We start from the raw sequence: 24,568 nt of genomic DNA, 5'->3' as shown, positions 1-24,568 counted from the left end.
GGCATAAGGGGGTTTCTTTACCTTTCTCTTTGGCAGTCATACATGGACTAAATCATTATACCGCATTATAAGTATGGTGATCCTATAATTCATTCAAAATTCCTATTCCTTACAATGCTACTTTATTATGGCTACAATGGTTCCCACATGTAAGCGGGCAGAACTTAAGAGTTGCAGGAACAGGAAGCAAAAATTTCCTAGTGAGTCACTAGGTTATAGTGAGTGGTTGATTTCCTGGACCTATAGATTGGAGAAACTGTACCACATATTGGAGGCTGATTGAAAGCATATACTGCCTTCTGAAGAACCCCGCCCCAGCCATATATGCTGCTGTCACCTAGTTGGTGCTATAACTGTGTCTTCAAAAGGCTATTCCATCTTTTTAATAGACCAGCTGCTTCAGAATGGTGGGGAACATAGCAAAACCAGTGGATGCCTTGGTTGTGGGCCCACTCTCTCACTTCTCTGTCTGTGAAATAAATTCCTTGGTTTGAAGAAATACTGTGTGGAATACCATGATGGTTACAGATTTGCCTTTCCTACATGTAACGCTTCCGCCAAAACCACCATATCTGTACATATGTAACCAGAGTAAGTTGACACATAAAACCAGGCAGTAAATTGTTGTCCTGTGTTGTGGAGATCCTTCAGCTTTGGAACAGCAGGACTGGCTCTTTTCAGAATCCCAACCATTGGCAGATGATATAGATGTTGAGGCAGGCTAATTCAGAGCCCTGGATCTGGGCTTGGGTGGTAGCTGAGCTTGTCAGCCCGTGGCTCTTCCTTATCTGCACCACCAGGGTGAGCTCTTCACCATTGCTTTGGCTAGGCCACTCAAGGCTACCATTGGAAGAATCCAGTGTTTGGTTGGTTGGTTTTTTGTTGTTGTTTGTTTGTTTGTTTTTGGTTTTTCGAGACAGGGTTTCTCTTTATAGCCCTGGCTGTCCTGGAACTCACTTTGTACACCAGGCTGGCCTTGAACTCAGAAATCCACCTGCCTCTGCCTCCTGAGTGCTGGGATTAAAGGCATGAGCCACCACGCCTAGGAGGAATCCAGTGTTAGCACTCCTGATCTTATGCACTTGGGGCGGCTCACTCACACCCAGCTTCCCAGAGTCAGCTTTACTATGTTGCCCAGTCAAGGTTCAGGGCCCACACTCCCAAGTACTGCAGCCTGTGAGTGGCTGGGCCAGTTTTCCTACTCTTGAACCCTCAGAGATGGCTCACCTGTGCCTTCACCATCAGGGTCAGCTTCACTGTATTTCCCAGGCAAGGCAAAGGGCCCACTCTCCCAAGACCTACAGCCAGAGAGGGAGCTGGGCTCGCTCCCCAACTCTCATGACTCCAGGGGTAGCTCTTCCTACTACTACAGGTGGTGAGTCGGGGAGGAAGAGGGCATCAGCGCTGCACTCACACCACCTCAGGCAGGTGAGTGGTGGGGCCAACTCTCCCATGCTCTTTCCTCCAGGACTGGATCAGCTATGCCCCTACAACCAAGGTGAGCTGTACTGTGCTGCCCAGGTAAGGAGCAGGATCAGTTCACCTGACTGCTGCAGCCAGTGAAGGGCAGAATCATCTGTCTTGTTCTCATGACTCCAGGGTCAGCTCTTCCCAACTGTTGTAAGTGGTGAGGGTCAAGTGGGGGCAAGGCATCACCCCTGTACCGATACATCATGGAAGACAAGTGACAGGGCCAGCTATCCTAATATACGCTACATACTCAAATATTGTGGTGGCTTCCAATGTAGGCTGGATGACATTCTCCACCCATGCTGCTTGGCATAGCAGTAAGAGGGTACCTATGGTTTGTCTGTGCCATGTGCTATGCAGCAGGCCTGTAGATTCCATAGAGATCTGAAGGTCTCTGTCTTCCCTCTCTTACACTGTGCTTCCTGGATTTGATTTTTATGAGTCCTAGGCATAAGACAGATTTGACTATTGAAGTGGTATGAATAGGGAGCTGCATTCAAGTTCCCACAGACTTCCCTACTCCCACCTCCTCCAAATTGTGATGCTGCTGCATTCGGGCTCCCACAGTCTTCCTAACTCCCACCTCCTCCACATTGTGATACTGCTGCATTCCAGCCTCTCTATGTCCATGCACCTCCCTAGTCCACTTCTTTTGGAGGATGTAGAGGTATCAGGAGGTCCAGTGTCCTAAGCCTCCCACATTACCAAATAGTCCTGATTGTTCAGTACCTCAACAGCAAACAATCCTGCGGATCCACCACCACCACCACCACCACCACCACCACCACCACCACCATACACACAAACACAGCGTGGCATTTTAGGACAGCTCTCTGGACTTTTAGACTCATACTCTAGTAGCCACCATCAGCATCTCTCATCCCTAGTACTTATACTCATTTGGCTCCTCTGTCCACATGGTTGCCATTCCTTGGAGAGCCACTTGTATTCACAGTAACACTATAATTGTTCACACTCTCCAGTTTCTATTACTGGCACAATGGGTTGGATCTCCACTGGCACCTTAATTTCAGCTTTTTCTTCTTTCCTTCCTTCTTTTTTCTTTTTTTCTTTTTTTAAGCTTCTAAAACACTGAGGGAAATTTTCTGTTGTTTATAAGCTGAATGTACTAGGAATTCAAGATAGGAGCAGTTTTGCAAAGAAATGCCTCTGCAATTAGATAGGAGGGCTGTTTAGACAGGACAACACCTTAGAGTAAAAACAGAGGGGTCTTGCCGCTAAGTGACAGAGAGGGCAGAATAAAGACTCCTGCCTTACTTATCTGGATCTCTATGAGTTCAAGACTAACCTGGTCTACAAAATTAGTTCCAGGAGAGCCAGTGCTGTTACTCAGTGAAACCCTGTCTTGAACCAAGAAAAAAAATTCAGAGCTACAGTAATGTGGACAGAGGGAGGAGGCAGGCTACCTAGCTATATCTTCTCTGGTGCTAGGAAAAACATCTGCAGGATGGTGATAAGGAAAGAGGCATGGGCTGGAAAGATGACTCAGCTATTAAAGGCTAGGCTCACAACAAAAAATATGAGGAACTGGGGTAACTCTCTCCAGGTCCATCAGGTTCTATTTTGAACATCATTTCCCCATTCATTCAGATGGCAATTATACTAGGCAGCTTTGCATTGCTGTAACAAATAGCATAGGAAACCAACGTTTGGCTCAGTATTCCAGGTTTCATCTCATGATGATGGGTTGATTTTATTGCTTGGGCCTGTGATGAGGAGCTAAATTATCCAAAGGTTCATAGTGGAACAGAGCTGTTCATCTCATGGCCAAGGATAAAAATAAGGTTCTTTGGGAGCTTAACTGGGAGGTTCCAATATCCACTTCAAAGATGTGCCCCGAACAGTCAGCTCTCCCATTAGGTTCTCCCTCTTCAAGTTTCTATCATCCTATATTTTAAACCAGGTGTGGCCCCAGCCTTTAACACATGGGCCTTGGGGGCCATGCACTTTAAATTCAAAGTATAGCAGAGAACTAGAGATTGTGCGAAAGCCATAAGAACCCTAAGCCACAAAGATTTTTAATAGAAGCATTGAGTACCTTAAAGTCACTTCTTAAAATCAGGTAACAGTTCCATAAGCCCGCCTCCCAGAACCATGCCTTATCACTCAATGTGCACTTGGTAAGAAGCCAGCTTCTGGTCCACCCGAGTACCTGGAGCATCTCCAGGTGGAGCCTGTTAATGCTCCCTCAGGTTTCTTCTTTCCTTCAGCATTCTGCCCCCTTCCTGTCCTACCTGTGTTCTCATCAGTCTCGTTTTATTTCAGAGATTATTCCACATTTTTGTTTTTGCCATCTTTTGTTTTGACAGCTGTGATAGATATTTTGAAGCTTATTGGAATTTGGAAAGCACAGATGAAAGTGAGCATTAGATTTCCCATCTTTGATTTGGAAACAACCATTTTCCTGGTAGAAGTTGGCCAGAAGGGGTCTTTCCTGCCTAACATAGATGTAATGCAAGCCAGTGAGCCTTTTCTGTCTTGTTTCCTGTCTACCTAAAGGGATTTGCGTGATGTCAGAATTTGCCAAATGTATCCTTGTAATACCCCTAATCAAATAAAACTAGGTAGTCATCAAAACAACTTGTCTTAGTCAGTGTTCTATTGCTGTGAAGAGACACAATGACCATGGCAACTCATAAAGAAAAATATTGTATTGATGGTTGCTTACAGTTTCAGAGGCTTAGTCCATTACTGTCATGATGGAAAACATGCTGCAGGTAGGCAGGTAGACATGGTGGTGGAGAGTGAGCTGAGACTTCTACATCCAGATTATCAGGCAGCAGGAAGAGAGTGAATCTTTAGTCCTGGTTTGAGCTTCTAAAACCATAAAGCCCACTCCCCCCCAGTGACACAGTTTCTCCAGCATAGCCATACATCCTAATCCATATCAAGTACCACTCCCTAATGACCAGGCATTTAAATATATGAGCCTGCAGGAGGCATTCTTATACAAACCACAAATTAAGGAGCCTGCAAGATGGGTAGCCAGGTAAGACATCTGCTGAAAATCTAAGTTCCTCTCCAAATTCCATGTCAAGATGCAAGGAATGAATCACAAAGTTGTCAGCTGACCTTCACATGTATGGGAGGCACACACAAACACATGCGAACAGACACTCAAATTTGAAAATTTAATACATCAAAAAACATGGCCAGTTACTCACTGCAGACTAAAAGACTTAAATAAAAAGGTTCTAAAGGTGAGTAGGACCTAGAACTCTTTTCAAGTAACTAACAGCACAGCACTAGCTATAATGTAAGGAAATAGGGCCACAAGCAGAATGCCAAGGAATAAGTTCTTGTTAAGGATAGAGGCAGATCCTTTCCAGATGAAGTGATATATTTTAGAAATTCCATATTGAATGATAGATCTGGGTGGTACTGAAAACCTTCAAAGTGCTTTTAATTACTATTATCTGTATACATGGCCAGACCTGACCTATGGGTTGAAGAATGGGCCTAGACAAATTATCTGGTAAAGCACTGCTACCAAGTCTGAACAGCCATGTCCCCAGATAGGTAGGTGCCATACATGCACTGGAGCAGCTGCAAGGAAACAGCGCCGCAAGAAGATGTAGCTGCAAGATGATAGCTAATTCAAGGGCAAGCTAAGGGCCAAGGCCCCAGGCACCTGGGGGATCTCAGGCCTGAAAGGAAGTATACAGTTTTATTTTTATATGGGTGGCTGGAAATCAGGTAGTATTATACTTAGAATTATGAATGTCTCTGTAAGACCACGTTGAGAAGCTTGTTAAGAGCCCCAAGTACTACTGGAAGGTAGTGGAGGCTGATTGAAGGGGAGCAACTTAGGTAACCGAGAACATATCCCTAAAAGAAATATTTGCAAAGAGCCTTTTTTATCATTGATGTAAATAAGGCCTCTTCTACCTGTGCTTCCTATATGACGCGCTTGCTGTTGGGCAACATATCCAAATGGCCATGGATTGAAATCTCTCAGTCTGTGAATTCAAATAAGTGCTTCTTCCTTCCCAGGCATTTTATCACAAAATACTTTACCAGTTATGGTGTTATGAATATAAATGGCTCTAATAGACCCATAGGGAGTGGCACTATATAAGGGTACTGGAGTAGGTGTGGCCTTTTGGAGAAGGTGTGTCACTAGGGGGTGGGCTTTGAAGTCTCAGCTTAAATCTGACCACTTTCACTTCTGTTACCTGCAGATCCAGATACAGAACTTTCAGCTCCCTCTCCAGCACCATGTTTGGCTGCAGGCTGTCATGCTTCCCATCATGACAATAGTGGACTGAACCTCTGGAACTGTAAGCCAGTTTCAGAAATGTTTTCTTTTATAAGAGTTGCCTTGGTCATGTTGTCTCTTCACAGCAATAGAAACCCTAAGTAAGACAGAAGTTGGTACCAGAAGTGGAGTATTAATATGATAGGCCTGACCATGCTTTTGTTTGGAGGAATGTGGACTTTAGGACTTTGGATTAGAAAAGCAGTTGAATGGTTTAAGTGCTGCTTAATGGGGCATACTAGTAGGAGCATGGAAGACAGCAGTGCTAAGGGTGATTTGAACTGTGGAGGCCAACTCAAGAGGATTTTACTATGTAGCCTAGAGATTTTTCTTGTGATACTTTGGTGAAGAATGAGAATGTTTTTTGTTTTTTTTTGTTGTTGTTGTTGTTTTTTTGCCCTTGTCCTAAAAGTCTTCCTGGGACTAACATGAAAGTTTTAGATTAAATCCATTGGCAGAGTTAATCTCAAAACAGCCTAGTATTGACTCTGTCTTGTGGTTATTAGTGTTTACTCTTATGAAGATCTATAATGAGAATGAGCAAGCTGAGTAATGAAAATATTAAATGCACAGGTCAAGGAGAAAAGGAGCACCAGGAGTGGAATGGAACTAAATTCCACATTCAAGGAAATAAACAGATTAAAGTAAAACCTGATGCTAAATGGAATAAAGGTAGTGGTGACCTAAGGGCAAGACCCCACTCAGATAAGCTTCCCACTTATGAAAAGGAATTAAAGCACAGATTAGGTCCAGGCTTGATGGTATGCACTTTTAATTCCAGCACTCAGGGGATAGAGACAAGTGTATCTCTGGGTTCAGTTGTCTACACAGCAAGTTCCAATACAACAAAGCTTAGGCAGCAAAAAAACCCATCAAAACCAGAAAGCTGGTAAAGCTGTATCTGAGTAAGAGGAACATGTTCTAGCTCCAGAAAGCAGAACTTGGCAGCTTTGGCCACATGGTTCTTCTATTCGTTAGAATCAAGAATAGAAGAAAGGGGTTATAGAATCCCCCTCTATGACTAATGAAAGCTGCTAAGTCAAGGTTTGTGTCAGGGGTGTACCTGCATGGAACACTAATGAGGCCACTGCATGAAGCTATGAAGGTGAAGCCTGGATTGCTTTGGAGACACCAAAATGTTGGAGATGCCAGAGCTGTGAGATACCTGCCAAGGGAGTTGCTAACAGTGACAGGAACCAGCTGAGAGATGGGGGGAAGGAGGGAGGGAGGGAGGGAGGGAGGGAGAGAGAGAGAGAGAGAGAGAGAGAGAGAGAGAGAGAGAGAGAGAATATGTTGTAGTCAACAGAGCTGAAAGGAGTTGGAGATCTTAAGAGTGTTTTGCCACCAGACATGGAGATGCAGGGTTAGAAGTTTACCCAGCTAGATTTCAGTCTTCCTTTGGTCCTGTATCTCCTCACTAGGCTTCCTTTTAGAATGGTATTGTATGTTGGAAGTATGTGATTTGTTTGTTTGGGTTTTTTGTTTTGTTTTGTTTTGTTTTCATTTTGATTGTACAGTGGTTACAGTTGAGAGATTGCAATGTTTCTCAGAATTAACTTTGGACTTTTAAATAAGGTTGAGATCATGATAGACTATGGGGACTTTTGAATTGAGCTAAATGCATTTTGCATTATGATATGGTTATAAGCCTATGGGAGCCAGGGAATGGAATGTGGTGGTTTGAATAAAAATGACCCCATTAGGCCCATGGAGAGTAGCACTATTAGGGAGCATGTCCTTGTTTCAGGAGGTACAGCTTTGTTGGAGGAGGTGTGTCACTAGGGGGTGGGCATGGAGGTCTCAGCTTAAGCCTGGCCAACGTCACTTTCACTTCTCCTGCCTGCAGATCCAGGTGTAGAATTTTCAGCTCCCTCCCCAGCATCATGTCTATCTGCAGGCTGCTATCATGAAGATAATGATTTAAACCTTGGAAATTGTGAGTCAGTTTCAGAAAAGAAATCTATTCCTTTGTAAGAGTTAATCATGGTGATGGTGTCTCTTCATAGCAATAGAAATCCTAGGTAGTGTCCTGAAGAAATAAGACTAGAACTGAGCCTAGAAGTAGTAAAAAGGGTAGAAGAGAAAACATAAATACATTAAAACTTACATACAGATTATTTCCTTAGTCTGTCAGCAATTGTCAGTGTTGTAAATTGTACCACAGAAACTGTCATAGAATGTAAACTGCTATTAAAAAATCATTTTAACATTCCCAAGAGTTACAGAATTCAAGTGGTGAATTTATGGTGTTCACACTACTTTTTTTCTCAAAATTTTTTTGTGTGTTTTAAATTATTCATGATACAATATCTCAATGGCATTTTGCTATGGTCCAGGTTTGAGGAACCCTACTTAACTGAAGTATCTAGAAGCTGGAATTTTGTTTTATTTTTCATAGATACACATCTACGGTGTCTGTCTGTCTATCTGCAACAGAATCCTAGTGTATTACTCAAATAAATCCTGTGCTCCTGGGTTCCAGTGATCCTCCGAGCCTTAGCCTCCTGAGGAATGAGATAGCAACTGTGTACAACCACACACAGATTTTTATTACCACATGCAGCTTCACTTATACAGAGTTTAAGACTATTTCACATTCGTGCATTGTTTTGAGGCTGTGCTTTTAACCTGAGTAAGTTTTTAACATGAAAGGGGCCATTGTGTGTTGTACCTTATTGATAACTATATATAAATACTGTAAATAGACCTTTGAAAAATCCATGTAACGCCATGTATTGAGCAGATATACTTGTCAGATGGGCTATTTTGTAATAAGAACTAAATAAAGTTCTTTAATAAAAGGCCCAGCCCCAGAGTTCAAGAGTAAAGAGATGGGAAGACCACATAGTTTTTGTTGTTGTTGTTTGTTTGTTTTGTTTTGTTTCTGTTTTTGTTGTTCTCCTGGAATCACCAATCTTTAGATGTGTCCTTGGGCAGAAGGGCTGTGATAACCCTCAAGTTTCTCTTCCCCATTCCCCCAATAGGACAAAGTAATTTGTAAACTTGTCTAGTATTAGCTTGTGCCTCTCAGATTGTTCAATGAAAATAACATGGTCTGGCTATAGCCCTGAAATAAATACTCCAAATGTGGGTCTACAAACAGAGAAGGGGCCAGGCTTCTAAGACAAGTATTTTAAGAAGTGAGAATATAAAACTTTGTTATTTAGTAATTCACCAAAATGCAGCTTACCCACAAAGCAAAATTGCACACTAGAGCAGGATACTTGCTGTCCTGGGATGAGAGAGCTGTTCTCTAATCTAGCCTGTCTTGAACTTCTGCATTCATAGAGTCTTTTGGGTTAGGTCCCTAACCAGTTGATATCACTTGTGAATACCACCACATTAAGTTCTAGAATGGGACTTTACAGTGAGGGCCAATAACTGTAGAACAGAGCCATATTTCCTGCCCCAATATGAGCATCCCCTGTGAGGTAAGTAACTCTGCTTCTCTACTTGCTTTGGACAACTTTTTTCTATCTGGTTTTTAGAAACATGTCATTTGATCAAGAGGAACATATGTTCCTCAGGAACATTTAACTTCCAGCTCTGTAGGAGGGGAGCATCATCTACTCTACCATGCCTCCCATGTGAATTCGTGATAAATTGTGCATAATTTCTCATTAGCAACTTAATCTCCACTCCTTTCCCACTCCCCAGTCCCACTCCCACAAAAAAAATCACAGCATATGACTAAATTCACTTTTATTTTTTTTAAATACATAGGAAACAGGACTCTATCAAAAGAGAACAAGAAATATGAGCCAAGTGTTGCCAAGAAAGAGCATGCACAAATCTGCTTCAGGTCTGTGCCCAAGCCCTGGCTCTACAGGACCTCAGCACACAGAAGTAGAGCTGCTGGAAGGGGTGAGCCTTACTCACCAAACACAAGAAAACAAGGATGCTGGGAAATATCCCCAGAAGTGCAATTTCCATAGGCATTTTCAGTGTTTACGTCAGAAGGAATTCCAATGTGGGCTCAATGGCAAACAAAATTTACCTTACACAGACATTGGAGTATAAAATTGCTGAGCCCTAGCAATTGTTCAGTTTCTTAAAAGGATTTGCTATCAAAAAGATAAGATTTAGTTATGGACACTGAATGCCTTGATCAGCCGTTCCCTGATGCAATCCCAGGGGCAGCTCTGACTGTGCTTCTTGATTTTAAAAAGGAACAGAGGAAATTGAAGTTAAAGCCACAAGTGATAGAAGAGAGAAGAAATGTTTGGACCATGTAGTCGTCTTGATTGTAAACAGCAGACATTGTGCTTTGTTGTCTTATGTAAAACAAGGACCCAAGCATGGAGGGGTACTGGATCCAGTGACAGGAATCCAGAGACATAAGGGTGCTCAATGATGGGTGGCAGCATCTGCATCCACAAACTGTCTTTAAAGGTATCCATTCCTTCCCTGCGGTTTCCTATGAAACTGTCTACCAGTCGCTATGCTTTCAGTCCTTAAACTAAGCCCACACAGCTACTGTCGATTCCTGAACCTCTACCTCATATAAATACCCCAATGGAGAATGACACCATGCCTCCTGGTCTTGTAGGTGGTAAAGAATACTCAATGTCCACTCAAGAAACACTTTTGGATGCCTGATCCAACAAGTAACAGTTTATCAAATGGCTCTGATTTTCTCATTTACAATGTCAGCCCCCTTCCTTGCAGCCCCACTCCCCACCATACTACATATAAATAATCTAGACATCTTAGCTATACTTCCTTCCTCTTAGTACACAAGGTCTCAACCTGGGTTTAAATACACATCAACGTGACTAACTATGCAAGGGAAAAGAACTCCATACTGTTAACTCCAGCCACTACTTGTAAATCTATGGATGAGCTCTGATTCTCACCTGGGAAACGGCATCTCTAACTACACTTCTTTCTCTACTTTTGATTATGTCATCTGTGCAACTAAGTAGTTTTCACAGTTCTATCCACAAACGTCCCCTCTTCTGAGGCCAGCACATTTCTGCTGGGATCACATACAACCCTAGCTCTAACTCAGCAATGCTGGTCTTGCTTTGCTGAGTTTCTTTGGCTGTCCTCTTTCTCTCCAAGGGTCAATGTAACTACCTGGCCTAAAGTGCCCCTCAGCTCTATAGTGCCCATAAAACCCATCACCAGAACTACCTAAGAAAAGGGTGTTGGAGCCCACCCCCCCGCAGAGTTCACTCTCCCCATCTGATCTCAAAGGACACACCCTCACTTCAATACATGCACTAAAAGAAAAGCCAGACCATGATTCATAAAATGCAATGTCTCCATTTAGAGAATTTACCATAACTTAAAGATTTCCCCTCTCTAATGGCCTTTATTTAACTATAGGTGTCCAACCGAGGTCTGGTTCTGACCCTCATTTTTAAGTGGAAGCAAATATGTACTTGGGTCTTTCCTATTCCTGCAGAGGAAAGCCTATTTTCAAAATGTGTGTGGAGGCCAAAGAGCATCAACAACACAGCCCCACAGCTTCTTTTAGGAGAATGGGCTGGGACGGTGGATAGTGTCTCTTCGAACTTCACTGCCAACTACTGCATCATGTGAGTCTTATCTCAGCCTGACCACTTTATCTGCCCCCTAACACACAGGTTATCTCTTCCTTTCCCCTTAGCCTCTCTCCCGAGGATCTACCCTGGTCACCCTAGGAATATCAACCCTCAGGGACTGTTGCCACACTCTCTCAGAGAGCACAGACTACATCAGAAACAGAAGCAACAGAGGAGACAGTGTGGATTCAAATGTCCTCCACAAAAGACTTGAAAGAGAGCTGGGCTTGCTTTGAGAATATCCAAGTTTTCCCTTGGACCACCCTATCAGCAAGTATCAGTGAGGATGGGGAGGAAAACAAAAGGGCCTGTCCATCCTCTTTGCCTTTGATGTAGCATCTTGCTACTTGTCCTTCACCACCTGTTCATAGGGGGGTGGAGGCGTGTTGCAGTAGGAAGGAGGGGGTGGGTAAGTTGTGCCTCCGTGGGGTGAATTGGGCTGAACCTGGAAAGCCATAGCCATGGTATTGCCAACAGGATTCATCCCAGGTCCTCCAGGGTCGGTGTAATATGGCGGTCCCATTTGCTGTGCTCCTGAAAGACAGATATCCAAGCGCTGAGTGCAAAAGAGAGACACCCATCATCTGGCACATCTCAATACAACCAGGCCCTCCTGCCCCATCATTCACTGCATTGTGTCTATTAGAAACAGAACATTTCCTGAGACAGTAAACACCTAAATTTGGCAACGAGCAAGAGAAACATACATGGCTGTGCCCTCAGGAGGTACAATTCCTCTGGAGAGAGATATTGCTAAAATGTCGTATCAGTCTTCAGAGTACAATAAAGTACAGGAGAAGGAGAGAATGGTGGGTTATTCTACGGAGACACAGGTACCCATCACAGATTCCGAGAGAGGAAAAAAACAAGGTAGCTAAATTTGGTAGAGCTGACTCTTGGGCCAGATTCATCATAGTCCCATTACACTTTGAACACAATTTGCCGGAAATTCACTATATCTTAAGTTAAGGTCTCCATTCCTGCATCATTTTATGAAGGCGGAGTATTTGTCATCCAGGGTGGCCAAAGGTCTCAGGCAGGTAGGTAACTTCCACGAGCCCAAGTGGGTAAACTTGGTAGTTTCCTGAGATATGTTTGCTTCTTCTGTGGCAGAAGGAAGTGGCTATTATATACTCTTAGCTTTCTGCTCTTGAGGACCACAGGAGGAGGAAAAGGGACCCCACTGCCTATGACAGGTGAGCATATGGAAGGGTGTTGTCTTTGTACTGGAGATATAGCTTGGACTGTGTTTGTAATGTCCCACAGTATGGCTACTCAAGTTAACAGTGAGTACCAGTTCATGGATTTTGTAGGAACTGGCAAGCTGGAGATATCTTAAAATTTTACAAACTGTTTGAACATGGAGATGCATTTAGAATACTTAAAAAGCAGAACAGATGACATATGGGCAAGTTATATCTACCAAGAACGTTCTTCTTTAGTAGAGAAACTTGACAGCTACCAGACTTCAACATGCTAGTGGTTAGCAGCTGAAGGCTCCCACCAGACAGACAACAAGGTAGGGATAGGGACAGCGGTTCTCAGGAGGTGCACAGTCCAGACCTCTCCCCAGTTCTGTTGATTTAGCTGGGAGTTCTGGTGCTAAGGCTCTGACCGAGTCAGCTGCTCAGGCTCCCAGGAAGGACAACTGAAAGCAGACGAATCCAGTTCTGATTGAGGCAGAGACGCAAACTCAGGGAAGTAAAAACAGAAGATGTCACTGCAGGTATGAAACTCTCGGAGACAAGGCTGGCAAGTTAGGCAGACGCATACATGGCTCCCTGGAAATCAAAAGCACCTCAGAGCTACAGCCAACTGCATCACAAATAATATGGTTAAGAACAAAAGCTCCTAAGGAAACCTCTGTGCAGGACAAATCTGCAGAGCAGGATGACAAGCACAGATTGAAGCTGGGAAAATAAAGGTCCAGGGAGGTAAAACACAGAGGGAAACTGAACAGTGACTTCCAGGTACATGGAAGTGTTGATGCAAAAACCACAGCTCTCATCTCAAAGGGAGTGAAGCCTAATCTGAGGGACCATAGCCAGGGAAGATGTGTGAAAAGGACAGTGATTCATCCTAAATCTCACAGACTTCAGGCATCCCAGTCAGTATCTTTTTTTTTTTTTTTTTTATTCTCAGAACTTTTACCAAACTCTCCTTACTTGTTATTTGGTATCTATTCCCAATAAACCCCAGGCTTTCAATTGAAAACATGTGGTGGGACAGCTTCACAAGGAGCTTTACCCATGAGCCTCAGCCTCCATGGCGTCTTTACCTGTGCCTTCCCATTAGCACAAAGCCCTGCTCAGCCCATGGGATGGTCCCAGGACTATGATGCTAGATCATTCTCCTCAGCGCCAATCAGCAGCATCTTTTCAGTGTGGCCACACCAGTGATAGCACACATGGATGCTGGTTCAAACAGCACTGAAAGCTCCTTCTCACGCCAGACTATAAATTGCTATCATCTCTTGCCCAAGGGAATGAAAATTCATTCTCTAAAATCTTCTGCCTTTCCTTCTTTGTTAGTAAGTATGGCTTGCAAGATGGGTTGGTGCATCCCTTAAATCCAAGCACTGGGCAGGCTGGGGTAGGAAGGTCTGAAGTCTCAAGAAAGCCTGGACCACACACTGAGTTTAAAGGTCAGCCTGGGCTATACTGTAAAATCCTTTCTCTAAAAGTTGAGGGAACCAAGAAGAAAGAAGAACAGCTAGGGCAGGGCCCCAGCAAGTACATCAGTAACAAAATAAGAACACCAGATGATACACACACAATATATTGCATTGCGACCAGCAGGAACAAACAATCAAGTTACACATCAGAACTTAAATGATCAAATAGCCTGATTTATCTCTTCTAGCACACTCTGGGGCATAAGTGATGTCTGAAGAGGTCACACAGAGGTCACAAGGAGGACAGACAACGATGAGACTGACTGACCTGGAGCAGGATTTGGTGGTTGCCTGGTATAGGACACATTGAATGTGGGCTCCTCAATGAGTGGTGGTGGATACATGCGCCGGCGAATGAAGAAACCAGCACCACAGCAGAACAGCACACCCATCATCAGCAGGAACCTGCAAAGAACACAGACATGTGTCAGAGTTCAAGACATAGGCTGAAGGCAGGCTAGAGAACTGTGACAAAAATGCCTGAGGATTCTCCAGGGGCCCGGAACACCACTCCCCAATGGCAAAGCACAGAGATCCAGAAATCTGTGAGAAGCCTCCAGTCATGAGGACATGCAACTAACTTTGGGTGTCTCTTGATTGTTTCACCTTGGGACCCTTTTCTTGTGGACAACAGCAGTGAGATACTCATCCTGCAAAACTCTGAGGTATTTCCAGAATAGAAGCTATTAAAACTGAGAGGCTTGAAAAAATAAAAAAAATCTGTATCACAGCGGCTATAGGTGATTGGTTTCAAACACAACATTTTAGTCTAAACAGAAGACATTGCCAAATCTAGTCTCTGTTACTGTTTCAACATTTCCAATGCTTCACTTCAAAGCCACATAAATCTACATTTATCCTTCCTAACACATTTCTACATTATGAAGTGAACATTTAATAATTAAAAAAAGCATCTAGAGCACTTGCTTAATCACTAGGGAAATATAGGGAGATAGAGGAACACAGTCATCAAAATAGAAGAATACTAAGGAAACTCCAGGCTGTAACATTGTAGTTTACTCTCCATATTTTGACCATAATGCCTATCAGGCAAAGGAAGTGTGTGCTTTACAGATAAGACATTGGTCTAAACCATCTAAGATTCTCTAGTAGATAATCACTAAAGGCCACTTCCAGGCAATACTGATAAATTCTTCTTCAGCTCTGGCCCATGTAACTTTCTAGAACTCCACACAACATGCCCATACTCTGGGTCTTGACACAGCAGGGTTGGTCATAGCTAATGACATCAGACAATATATTAAAAAAAGTTGAAGACAAGAATATAAGATGGACCTTTGAGAATAGTAATATGACTATGGAGAAGGCCAATAGTCAGTCAATAAGCACTTACCAGATAATCTTGGAATACTGAGCAGGAATTTAAAACAGACACAGGCAGAGATGACTCAGGAAAGGGCTGAAATTATAGTCTTTGTGTTCTTTCAGTTTATTATTTATTTGACAAGTAACTGTTCGGCACCTTTGATGTCCACAACCCCACCGGGAGTAAAGTAGGTATGTTGTTTGGTTTTTACCAATTTGACACGAATCCATTTTTTGGGAAGAGGAAATATTAATTGAGAAAACGTGTCCATCAGATTCTCTATAGGTAAATCTACAGGGTCTTTTCTTGATTGCTTGATGTGGGAGGGACAAGTGAAGGATGGGCAGTGCCGCCCCTGGGCAGTTGGACCTGGGCTATATAAAGAAGCAGGCAGAGAAAGCCATGAGGATCCAGCCAGTAGTAAACAGTGTCCCTTCATGGCATCTACTTCAGCTCCAGCCCTGACCTCCTTCAGTGATGGAGTATGGCCTGAGAGTTGTAAGATGAAATAAATCCCTTCCTTTCTCCCCAGGCTGCTTTAAGTCACAGTGTTTTATCCCAGAAGTAGAAATCCTAAGACAGTAGGTAAGGCCCTTCCCCATACCTCAGTGAACTGCAGTTTTAATAGAAGAGGTGAAAACTGAATGGCAAATGTATACAACTCTTTATTCATAACAAATGATAAGAAAAATGAAGACTGGAAGAATAGACCTGTGTGATATATTACGTGTACCAAAATTCATCATTTTACTTTAAGTGTATAAGTCACTGCACTGGGAGATTTACACTAAGATATCAATTGTAGATAAGAATGAACAAATAAGTCTAGTGGTGGTAGCAATCTCAGCACTTAGGAGGCAAAGGCAGGTGGATCTCTGAGTTCGAGATCTGTTCCACAGAGTGAGTACCAGGACAGTATTATAGAGAAACCCTGTCTCAAAAAGCTCCCCCCTCAAATAAAGAACAAGTATTCTCTTTCAGCTATATTTGAGCTAGGTTCTAAAAGACAGGAAGAGGAAGAATAGGAAGTCTTGTGAGAAGAATGACACAGGTGAAGAGACCTAGAGAACAGCAAGCTCAGTGAAGACATGCCAGAGTTAGCTCTGGCCAGACTCAGGAAATGGGTTCAGAGGTCTGGAGAAGTCAAGAAACTCATCAGGAAGAATGTAGGAATCACAAAGGGTTCTCTCTCTCTCTCTCTCTCTCTCTCTCTCTCTCTCTCTTCCCCTCCCTCCCCGTCCTCTCTCTGTGTCTATCTGTCTCTCTGTGTGTGTCTGTCTATCTGTCTGTGTGTCTGTCTGTCTCTGTCTTCCCCCCACTCTCCCTTTCCACTCTTTCCCCATCTTTACAAGTACAGTCCTATATCCTCGGCCCATTTTACCTTTTTTTACTTTCAGGTAGAGTCTAATTACCTTACTCAAGCTGACATGAATGCATTCTGTATTCCAAGCAGGTTTTGAACATAGAACTCAACTGCCTTAGCCTCCTAGGGAGCTGAGACTACAGGTCAGTGCCACCAGGCCCAGCTGGACTTGCCTCTTAAAGCTGATTATCTTGCCTTCAGTGTTAAGTCCCACAATACATATCTGTGTACTTTGGGAAACGTGTAGAGAGGTGGGATAATGCATTGATTTACTTTCTCAGTTGATGCTGCTGGTCACCCTAACAGGCCTGGCTCTCTGGTCTTCACCATGAGAAAAGGCTAAGATGCTGGTTACCCTGCCAGATGGACCTTTTATCTCCTAGATGAAAATCGACACTGTACCTTACACTTCAGAAGCAAGCATAGGACAGAGTCACTTGGCAGGAGGTCAACTTGTGGCTTTGGTATCGCACAGTAACAGATCTGTTCCTTATTGAAAAATTAGCCTCAGGACTTACTCCTAAAAGGGGAGCCGACAAAAGGCCAGGAAAATGAATTGCATGTTGCCTGGGCAAGAGTTGTGGCAATTAATGAGAAAGTCATTTTTAAAGGATTCTGACCCATATGCAGGTCACACACTGCAGTCTCTTCTGTTGTGCAGCATAGATGGCAAGGTTTCCAAGGACTGACTGGGAGAAGTTGTTTTCATTTTGTAAATGAAGTCAGAAGTAATCCAGTTTCTTTACATTAGTTTGCCTTTTCAATTCCTCTTTTAATGGGGGAAGTTCTCCATTCTGCAATGTCCTGGTGACTGGCAGCAATGACACAAGACCCTGTGGCCTGGATCCATTCCAGGAGAGGTATGGGAACCTCTTCCTTTCCATTTGGCAACGTGTGCTTCACAATGTTAATGAAGGGTACAAACAGCCACAGTTCCAAAATGTGACAACTTATTTCAAGCCTTCCCCAACAGAGCTGCTCTGTCTGGCCCCAGTGGGAGAGGATCCTCCTAACCTTGTAGAGACTTGATGCCCCAGGCTGGGGAGATACCTGGCAGGGGGACACCCTCTCAAAAGATAGGGGGAGGGAGAAGGGGGAAAATATGTGAGGGGGACCGGGAGGGGAGGCAGCGTTTGGACTGTAAATAAAAACAAGTCAAACAAACAAACTCTCAGCTTAAGATATTACAGGTGGCAGGGCCTCGTAAATGCATTCTCTTCCAAACCACAATACTGGAGCCTAGCACAATCAGAAACTTCATCCAGCAACTGATAGGAACAGATACAGAGACTCACTGCCAAAGATCAGACAGTGCCAGAGGAACCCCAGAGAAGAGGGAGAGAAAGGTTTATAGGAGCCAGAGGGGTCAAGGACACCATAAGAACAAGGCCCACTCAATCAACTAAGCAGAGCTCATAGGGACTCACAGAGACTGAACCAAGAAACAAGGTGGACCTTTTCTTTGTGGGGCTCCCAACAGTGGGAGCAGAACCTGTCTCTGACTCTTCTGCCTGCTTTTGGGACCCTTTTCCTCCTACTGGGTTGCCTTGTCCAGCCTTAATACAAGGGGTAGTGCCAAGTCTTACTGTAACTTGTTATGCCATGTTTGGTTGATGTCCCTGGGTGGCCTGTTCTTATCTGAAGGGAAACGGAGGAGGTGTAGGCCTGAGAGAGAAGGGCAAGGACTAGGTGGGGAGGAGGGAGGGGAAACTGCAGTTGGGATGTGATATATGAGAAAAGAATTAAGAAATTAATTGATTAGAAGAAGAGGAGGAAGAGGAAGAAAAAGAAGGAGAAGAGGAGGAGGTGGAGGAAGGGAGGAAGAGGAAGAGGAAGAAGAGGGTGATAAGGAGGAGGAGGAGGAGGAAGGGGAGGAGTAAACATACCATTGACTTTTGTCTCACTCAGCCCCAGACCTCTTCCGCATGAAATGCTTATTACTTCATATTCTGGGGACACCTCACTTCAAAGACCAACTCAAAAACTTTGAAGCATTTTCTGAAATTAAGGGTATCAGAAGCTTTGTGCAGGGCTGGAGAGAGAGCTCAGCAGGTAAGAGCATTGACTGCTCTCCGAGAGGACACCAGGTTCAATTTCTAGCACCCACATGGCAGTTCACAATTGTCTATAACTCCAGGATCTGTAACTTCTCACACAGACATACATACAGGAAAAACACCAATGCATATAAAACAAGAATAAATAACTAAAAAATGTTTTGTGCAGTCTTGTTACTGAAGGGTTAATGGCCTAAAAGCCTCAGATGGACTGAGAAACTCCAGACAGTTAAAGTTAACTTTTCTGATAACACCTGTGGCCTGTTGGGATCCAGGAAGCTCCTGATAAGGAGATCAGCATAGAAGCACCCGCTGGTATCCGCCACTCTGAGGCTGCAGGGCAACTGACCTGATCAAGTAATCTATATCCCCAAAGTTCCTCTTTCTTGCCCTATACACCCATAGCTCCCTGTGCCGTGTGCACAGTCTCCACCCTTCAGTTGTTCTGATTAAAAGGTCAGTTTTGCTTCCAGAGATGCCTGTCTGCTCTTTCTGCATCCACGCCGTGTCCACCAATCTCAATCTAATAGTTCCTGTCTACTGAAAGCTGTCCCTTTCAGGAATGTGGTTGCCACTGAAGCCTTTCTACAGAAGCCCAGGAATCTTAACCACTGAATGTTTACAGAGAGAAGAAATGTATGGGTCAGCCAAGAGCGCTTGCTTATATTTTGACTAGGGCACTTCAGAGTCCATTTCTAGGCATTCTGGCTATATCTTCAGTTGTAACTTGTGCCATAATTGAAGCTCTGATAACCTAATCAACTCTTTGGCAGTTGGCGCTCTGGCCTTGTAAGAGCAAAGTTGTGGGACTCACAAATGCTTCAGTCTGTGTGAGATACTGCCAAACACCATGCATAGCCTCACAGTTACCCCACCACTAGCAGGTGCCCTAGCCCAGAAATCAAAAGCACATAGATCCCTGTAAGATCTCTCTCTTAGCAGGGCGTGGTGGAGCACGCCTTTAATCCCAGCACTCGGGAGGCAGAGGCAGGTAGAGTTCTGTGTTCGAGGCCAGCCTGGTCTACAGAGTGAGTTCCAGGACAGCCAGGGCTATACAGAGAAATCCTGTCTCAAAAAACCAAAAAAAAAAAAAAAAAAAAAAAAAAAAAAAGAAAGAAAAAACCTCTCTCTCTCTCATTTCTCAACACCCATTCTGTCAAGTTTAACCATTTTTAGAGACATTCCCAATAACCCTAATATACTGCATCTAATGCTGCAGACCAACCCAGCATACCCATGACTCCTCCCAGGATTAGGGTTCTTTGCACTGTAGTCCTGCCTCTTCCATTGAGCCTCAGAAAGAAGATTCCTAAATGAGGGCATGCCTTGAATCCAGGCCATAGGCTGAAGTGTCCTTTGCTGTGTTTCCCTTTTTGTTTTGAGATAAACAAATTCTTACATTTGGAAGTTTGGACAGAAAAGTTCATCTTCTCTTCCAGAGTTGTACTCAACTTCATTTTAAGTTGGTGTTTTCCCAGTACACAGTGCTGGGCCCCATAAAGACAATCTCTTTCAGTTATATCCTGTGTGTGGAACACCTTCATACCCCACTGCTTGCTGTCCTGCCCTCCCCTCCCTATCCCACTTATCTCTTTCCTGTAGTCTTCTTTCACACTGTGTACGGAAATGGTTTTATGTGTCTATAAGTAAATCTAGGAAACAACTGAAAGAACACATGTAATGCTTGTCACAGCCTGGCTTGTTTTGCTGAACGTCTTGATCTTGTGAATGAGAATTCCAATGAAGAAGCTGTGTCTGTGAGATCAACTAGAACTGCAATGATGTGGAGAGGCCGGAATGTTGCAGGTACAGAAGCTAATGACTTGGACTAGCTTTAGTGTCTAAATAGGTGTTGGAAACCCTTTTGGAATGTATTAAATTTATTGGATTCCTACCTTCTACCAACCCAAAAGCTAAGAATGTCATCAGACAGCATCTGCAACCCACAGAAACGCTTCTCCTCTCTCTCTGATGTACCCACCAATGCATTTTAAAATTGTTAGGATTCATGACTTTCTTCTGTAAAACAACAAAACTGCATGAAACTGTTTCCCTTCTCCCTTGTGGATCAGGAGAGAACCTGTAAAGTACATCCAGAGGGTTCACCCGAGACCACTGGAGAGCCTCCCTCAAGCCCCCTTTTAAAATGATCTCATTGAAAGTGGAGCACAGATCTTCTGAGGCTCTCTGTCTAAACCCGTGTTCTCAGTTCTTGGAAACTGTGCATGCACTCCAAGGATAGCACTTCCTGATGTTGGCTGAGCCCTCTGGCGTGTACACTTGGGTCTCTCACGTTCCGTTGTGCTAAGTTTCCTTTTTTCCTTAAATTAGTATTGATGTGTCATCATCCACTTTACAGTATGGTTGCTCTTCCTTAGTTCAGTATACGTTCTACCAATTTTAGCAGCCTATGCATGGGTATTGTGAAATAGGTTAAGACAGGTCAGGTTGTCTCTTGAGAGCCACGTTTGTCTGTAAACAAATGTCCTCTCATTTCTCTTGATAAAGTTCCTCACAACGTCACAATGGCCCCCCTTCCCTGGTAAGAAAGGGTTGTGGTACATAAAAACAGTTTAGTTCCTCTAAAGCAGTAGTTCTTAACCTTTGGATCATGACATCTTTGGTTGAGCAACCCTTTCACAGGGGTCAGATATCAGATATCCTGCTTATCTGATATTTATACTATGACTCATAACAGTAGAAAAATTACAGTTATGAAATAGCCACAAAAATAATTTTATGGTTGGAGGTAACTACAACATAAGGAACTTATTGAAGGGTCGCAGCATTTGGAAGGTTGAGAATCACTGCTCTTGAGGAATGGCCTTGTGTGATGTTTTACAAGATCAATGGTTACACCATAAAGACCCTCTAGCCTACACTAGGTGTGATATGACTGAAGCCTTTTTTCCTTTTGACTTAAAATACAAACAAACAAGCTCTAATCTCCTTTGTCTCTGCACGAAAAATCTCAGGTTTAAGTCTACTATTGGTCAGCTGGCTAGAGGACTCACTATGTTCTCAACTTAATAAAGCATGATGATATGTAACGTTTTCACATGAAATATTTCATTGGAGGCTCCAGTGAGATCTCCCAGACCAACAGAGGACTCTGCCTTCCTGGCTAAGAAGAAGTTTCAGGTGAGGAGCCTCCTGCAAACAATACAGGACTACTGAAACCAAAAAAGTCTAAAATGACTTCAGCGTTGCCAGACAAAATGGATGAATCCTTCTAAAACCCCTAGGAGGTAAGTCTGTGTACTGAACTCAGGTCTCTTTAGAAAGTTTGGGCCTCACATAGGGCTCTTAGAGAAGCTCTCTCAGGGAGGAGAAGGACTTTGAGGATCCTGTTTGGGAACGATGGGTAGGCCTCTTGGGAGCACTCTTAGAGTTGAGGAAGACATGATGCTTTGAGAAGGCTTAAGGCTTGTGAAGAAAACTCATGATGAGGCTCCTTCTCTTGTCCTCCTGTGCCAAGTTGGGATAACAACGGGAGAGGGCTCATTTTTCTGATTCTGCCTCTCAATTCATAACAGTAGAAAATTATTGTTATGAAGTAGCAACAAAAATAATTTTATGGCTGGGCGGGTGAGTAACCACAACATGAAGAACATGAGGAAAGATCCAGTTTTGGTTTGGGTTTTAGTCTGGATGAAGGACCAGCTGACTGTATTAATTTTGTGACAATGTGCACTCAAAGTGACCACAGGTACAAGATCCTTTTTTTAGTGTGGGAATGCCCAGCCCTTAGCTATGTGGCTCAGGAGAGAGGCTGGAGGTAGGATCTACACTAGGTCCCAATGCCTGCATTTCTACTTTGTCTTTAAACCTGCTTCCCCTATCTGAGAGGGGACATTTTTCCTGTTTTGAGAACTCCTTTGCCTTGTGCCTGTGGTCTGCCTTTGCTTTTGTCCCACAAAGCCTCAATACTTTTGCTTTTACTTCTCAGTTTTATAAACATAGACACCTGGGGTTGGAGGACACAACATGATGCCAACATTTTTTGAGTACTGTTGTCTGGTTTTCATAGTTTTCTGTTTAATGATCTCTAGTTTACCATGCTAACATCATTCTGCAGCTTTATAAAAAAAAAAAAAACCAAAACACCTTATTAAGCTTTTTATACTGTTAGCCTTCTTCTTCAGGCATACACAAATTGGTTAAGGATTTGGGTTAATCCATGATTATCCCAGAAAGCAGACATGCATGCCAAGTAGATGAGAGGTTTATATCCTGATCCAAAGACAGAGAGAAATACTTGGCCTGGCCTGGGCTTTTGAAATCTCATAGTCAACCCCTACTTCTTCCAACAAGGCCACACCTCCTAATCCTGCCCAAACAGTTTCTACCAATTGGGACTCAATCATTTAAATATATAAGCCTATGGGGGCCATTCTCATTCAAAGTATCACAAAAACTTTTCTTAAAATTTCTCAATAATACTGTGCCTGCTTAACCAACGATGGGCTTGTTAAATATTAGTATTCCTTTATGAAAGGAGGAGATAGGCAAGGTCATTAGATTCTCATCTGCGTATTTGGTCACTCTTCCTAGCTGATTGTATGTAATCAGGACATAACTGCATGAGACCTCAAAGATTTTGGGAGAAAAAACTAAGAATAGGAAAGATGCCCACCTATGTAACAGTGAAAATGCTGCTCTCTCTCTCTCTCTCTCTCTCTCTCTCTCTCTCTCTCTCTCTCTCCATCTTATAAAGATCTCAATAAAAACAGACATTGCCTAACACTCCCTCATAGAGAAAATTTCCTACAGCAAGTGTTAAATTTATTTGTTACTGTTGTATCTCATAGTATTTAATTTTTTTAATCAGAAAGCTTTATATATATCAAGGATAAGTTGTCTAAATGTGATTTCATATGTTTAGTTTTTTAAATGCTTGCTCCTTTCTTAATTTTTGTTTTCAATTTTTTTCTCCCATTCAAAGTCAGGTGTATCTTTAAAGCTCTTGCTGAAATGTAAATTTTCTTCCTCTCAGGAACTGTAAGACCATTGGAGGGAAGGGGGGAACAATTAAAAAAACTGTAAAATTTTAATTGGAAATATTTCTCAAAACTTACAACAAAAAATGATAGTTAACAGTCTGCAAAGTTAAGCAAATCTTAATTTGCTACAGTATGTCATGTGTATACCTTGAATTCAACTCTTGTTTAGAGAAATAAAATTAAAAAAAAAAGGAATGAAATGTCTTATAAAATATGAGGCTATGTTTTTGGTTTAAAAAAGTTTAAAATAAACTTTGGATCAAGAATTGATTTTTGTGATAAAATAAAAGAATGATAGGACTTAAGGATAATGTATGTTTGATGATTAAGATTCCTGTGTTTTTAATAGTCTATTCGTGTTAACAAAAAATTAAAGATGTATGTCTAACCATTGAATACCTCTGTTAAGCTTTAGCTATTTGGAGAAATTGAGCATATAGGATGCCGGGCATGGGAGTGAAGGAGGAAGATGATGATCCATCATGCCATGAAGACAGGAAAGATGCTGTGCCTGAGAAGGCGGGGAACAGAGAGGTAACCGCCACGTAGGACCTGGGGAAGAGTGGTCCCAGTGTAGCTAAGATAGAATATAGATTTTACTAAGTAGTAACTTGGGAATATCAGAGGGAGGCAGATCAGCCATGTGCAGGTTAGGAAGTGGCCCAGCCATCGAGCTGTTTAAGGCATATAAAAATACAAAGGCTCTGTGTGTGTGTGTGTGTGTGTGTGTGTGTGTATTTATTTCATTAGGGAACCAAGAACATTGAGGTAGGCAGTGAAGAAAGTGCTGCCACTGCCACTGGGATCAATTTGATTAGATTTAATGAGGTACTGCTACACAGAGGT

At 43.0% G+C, this 24,568-nt stretch overlaps 1 protein-coding gene across 2 annotated transcripts in view; it reads right to left on the bottom strand.

The window, feature by feature from the left end:
• Positions 1-24,568, bottom strand: part of Vopp1 (VOPP1 WW domain binding protein) — a 91,074-nt gene that overhangs the window by 16,090 nt on the left and 50,416 nt on the right. Inside the window, exons 4-5 of one of the 2 annotated variants that reach the window (XM_021164660.2) lie at positions 14,241-14,377; positions 9,437-11,832 (exon numbers count right to left, since the gene is read on the bottom strand). In XM_021164660.2, the coding sequence (XP_021020319.1) occupies positions 11,642-11,832; positions 14,241-14,377 (328 nt within the window). In that variant the 3' untranslated portion in view covers positions 9,437-11,641. Of the gene's footprint in view, positions 1-9,436; positions 11,833-14,240; positions 14,378-24,568 lie in introns of those variants that run through there. The other variant, XM_021164661.2, reaches the window with a different exon arrangement.

The sequence above is a fragment of the Mus caroli genome, chromosome 6 (genome assembly GCF_900094665.2).
Source record: "Mus caroli chromosome 6, CAROLI_EIJ_v1.1, whole genome shotgun sequence".
NCBI lineage: Eukaryota > Metazoa > Chordata > Mammalia > Rodentia > Muridae > Mus > Mus caroli.
This window is presented reverse-complemented; position numbering and strand designations above follow the sequence as displayed.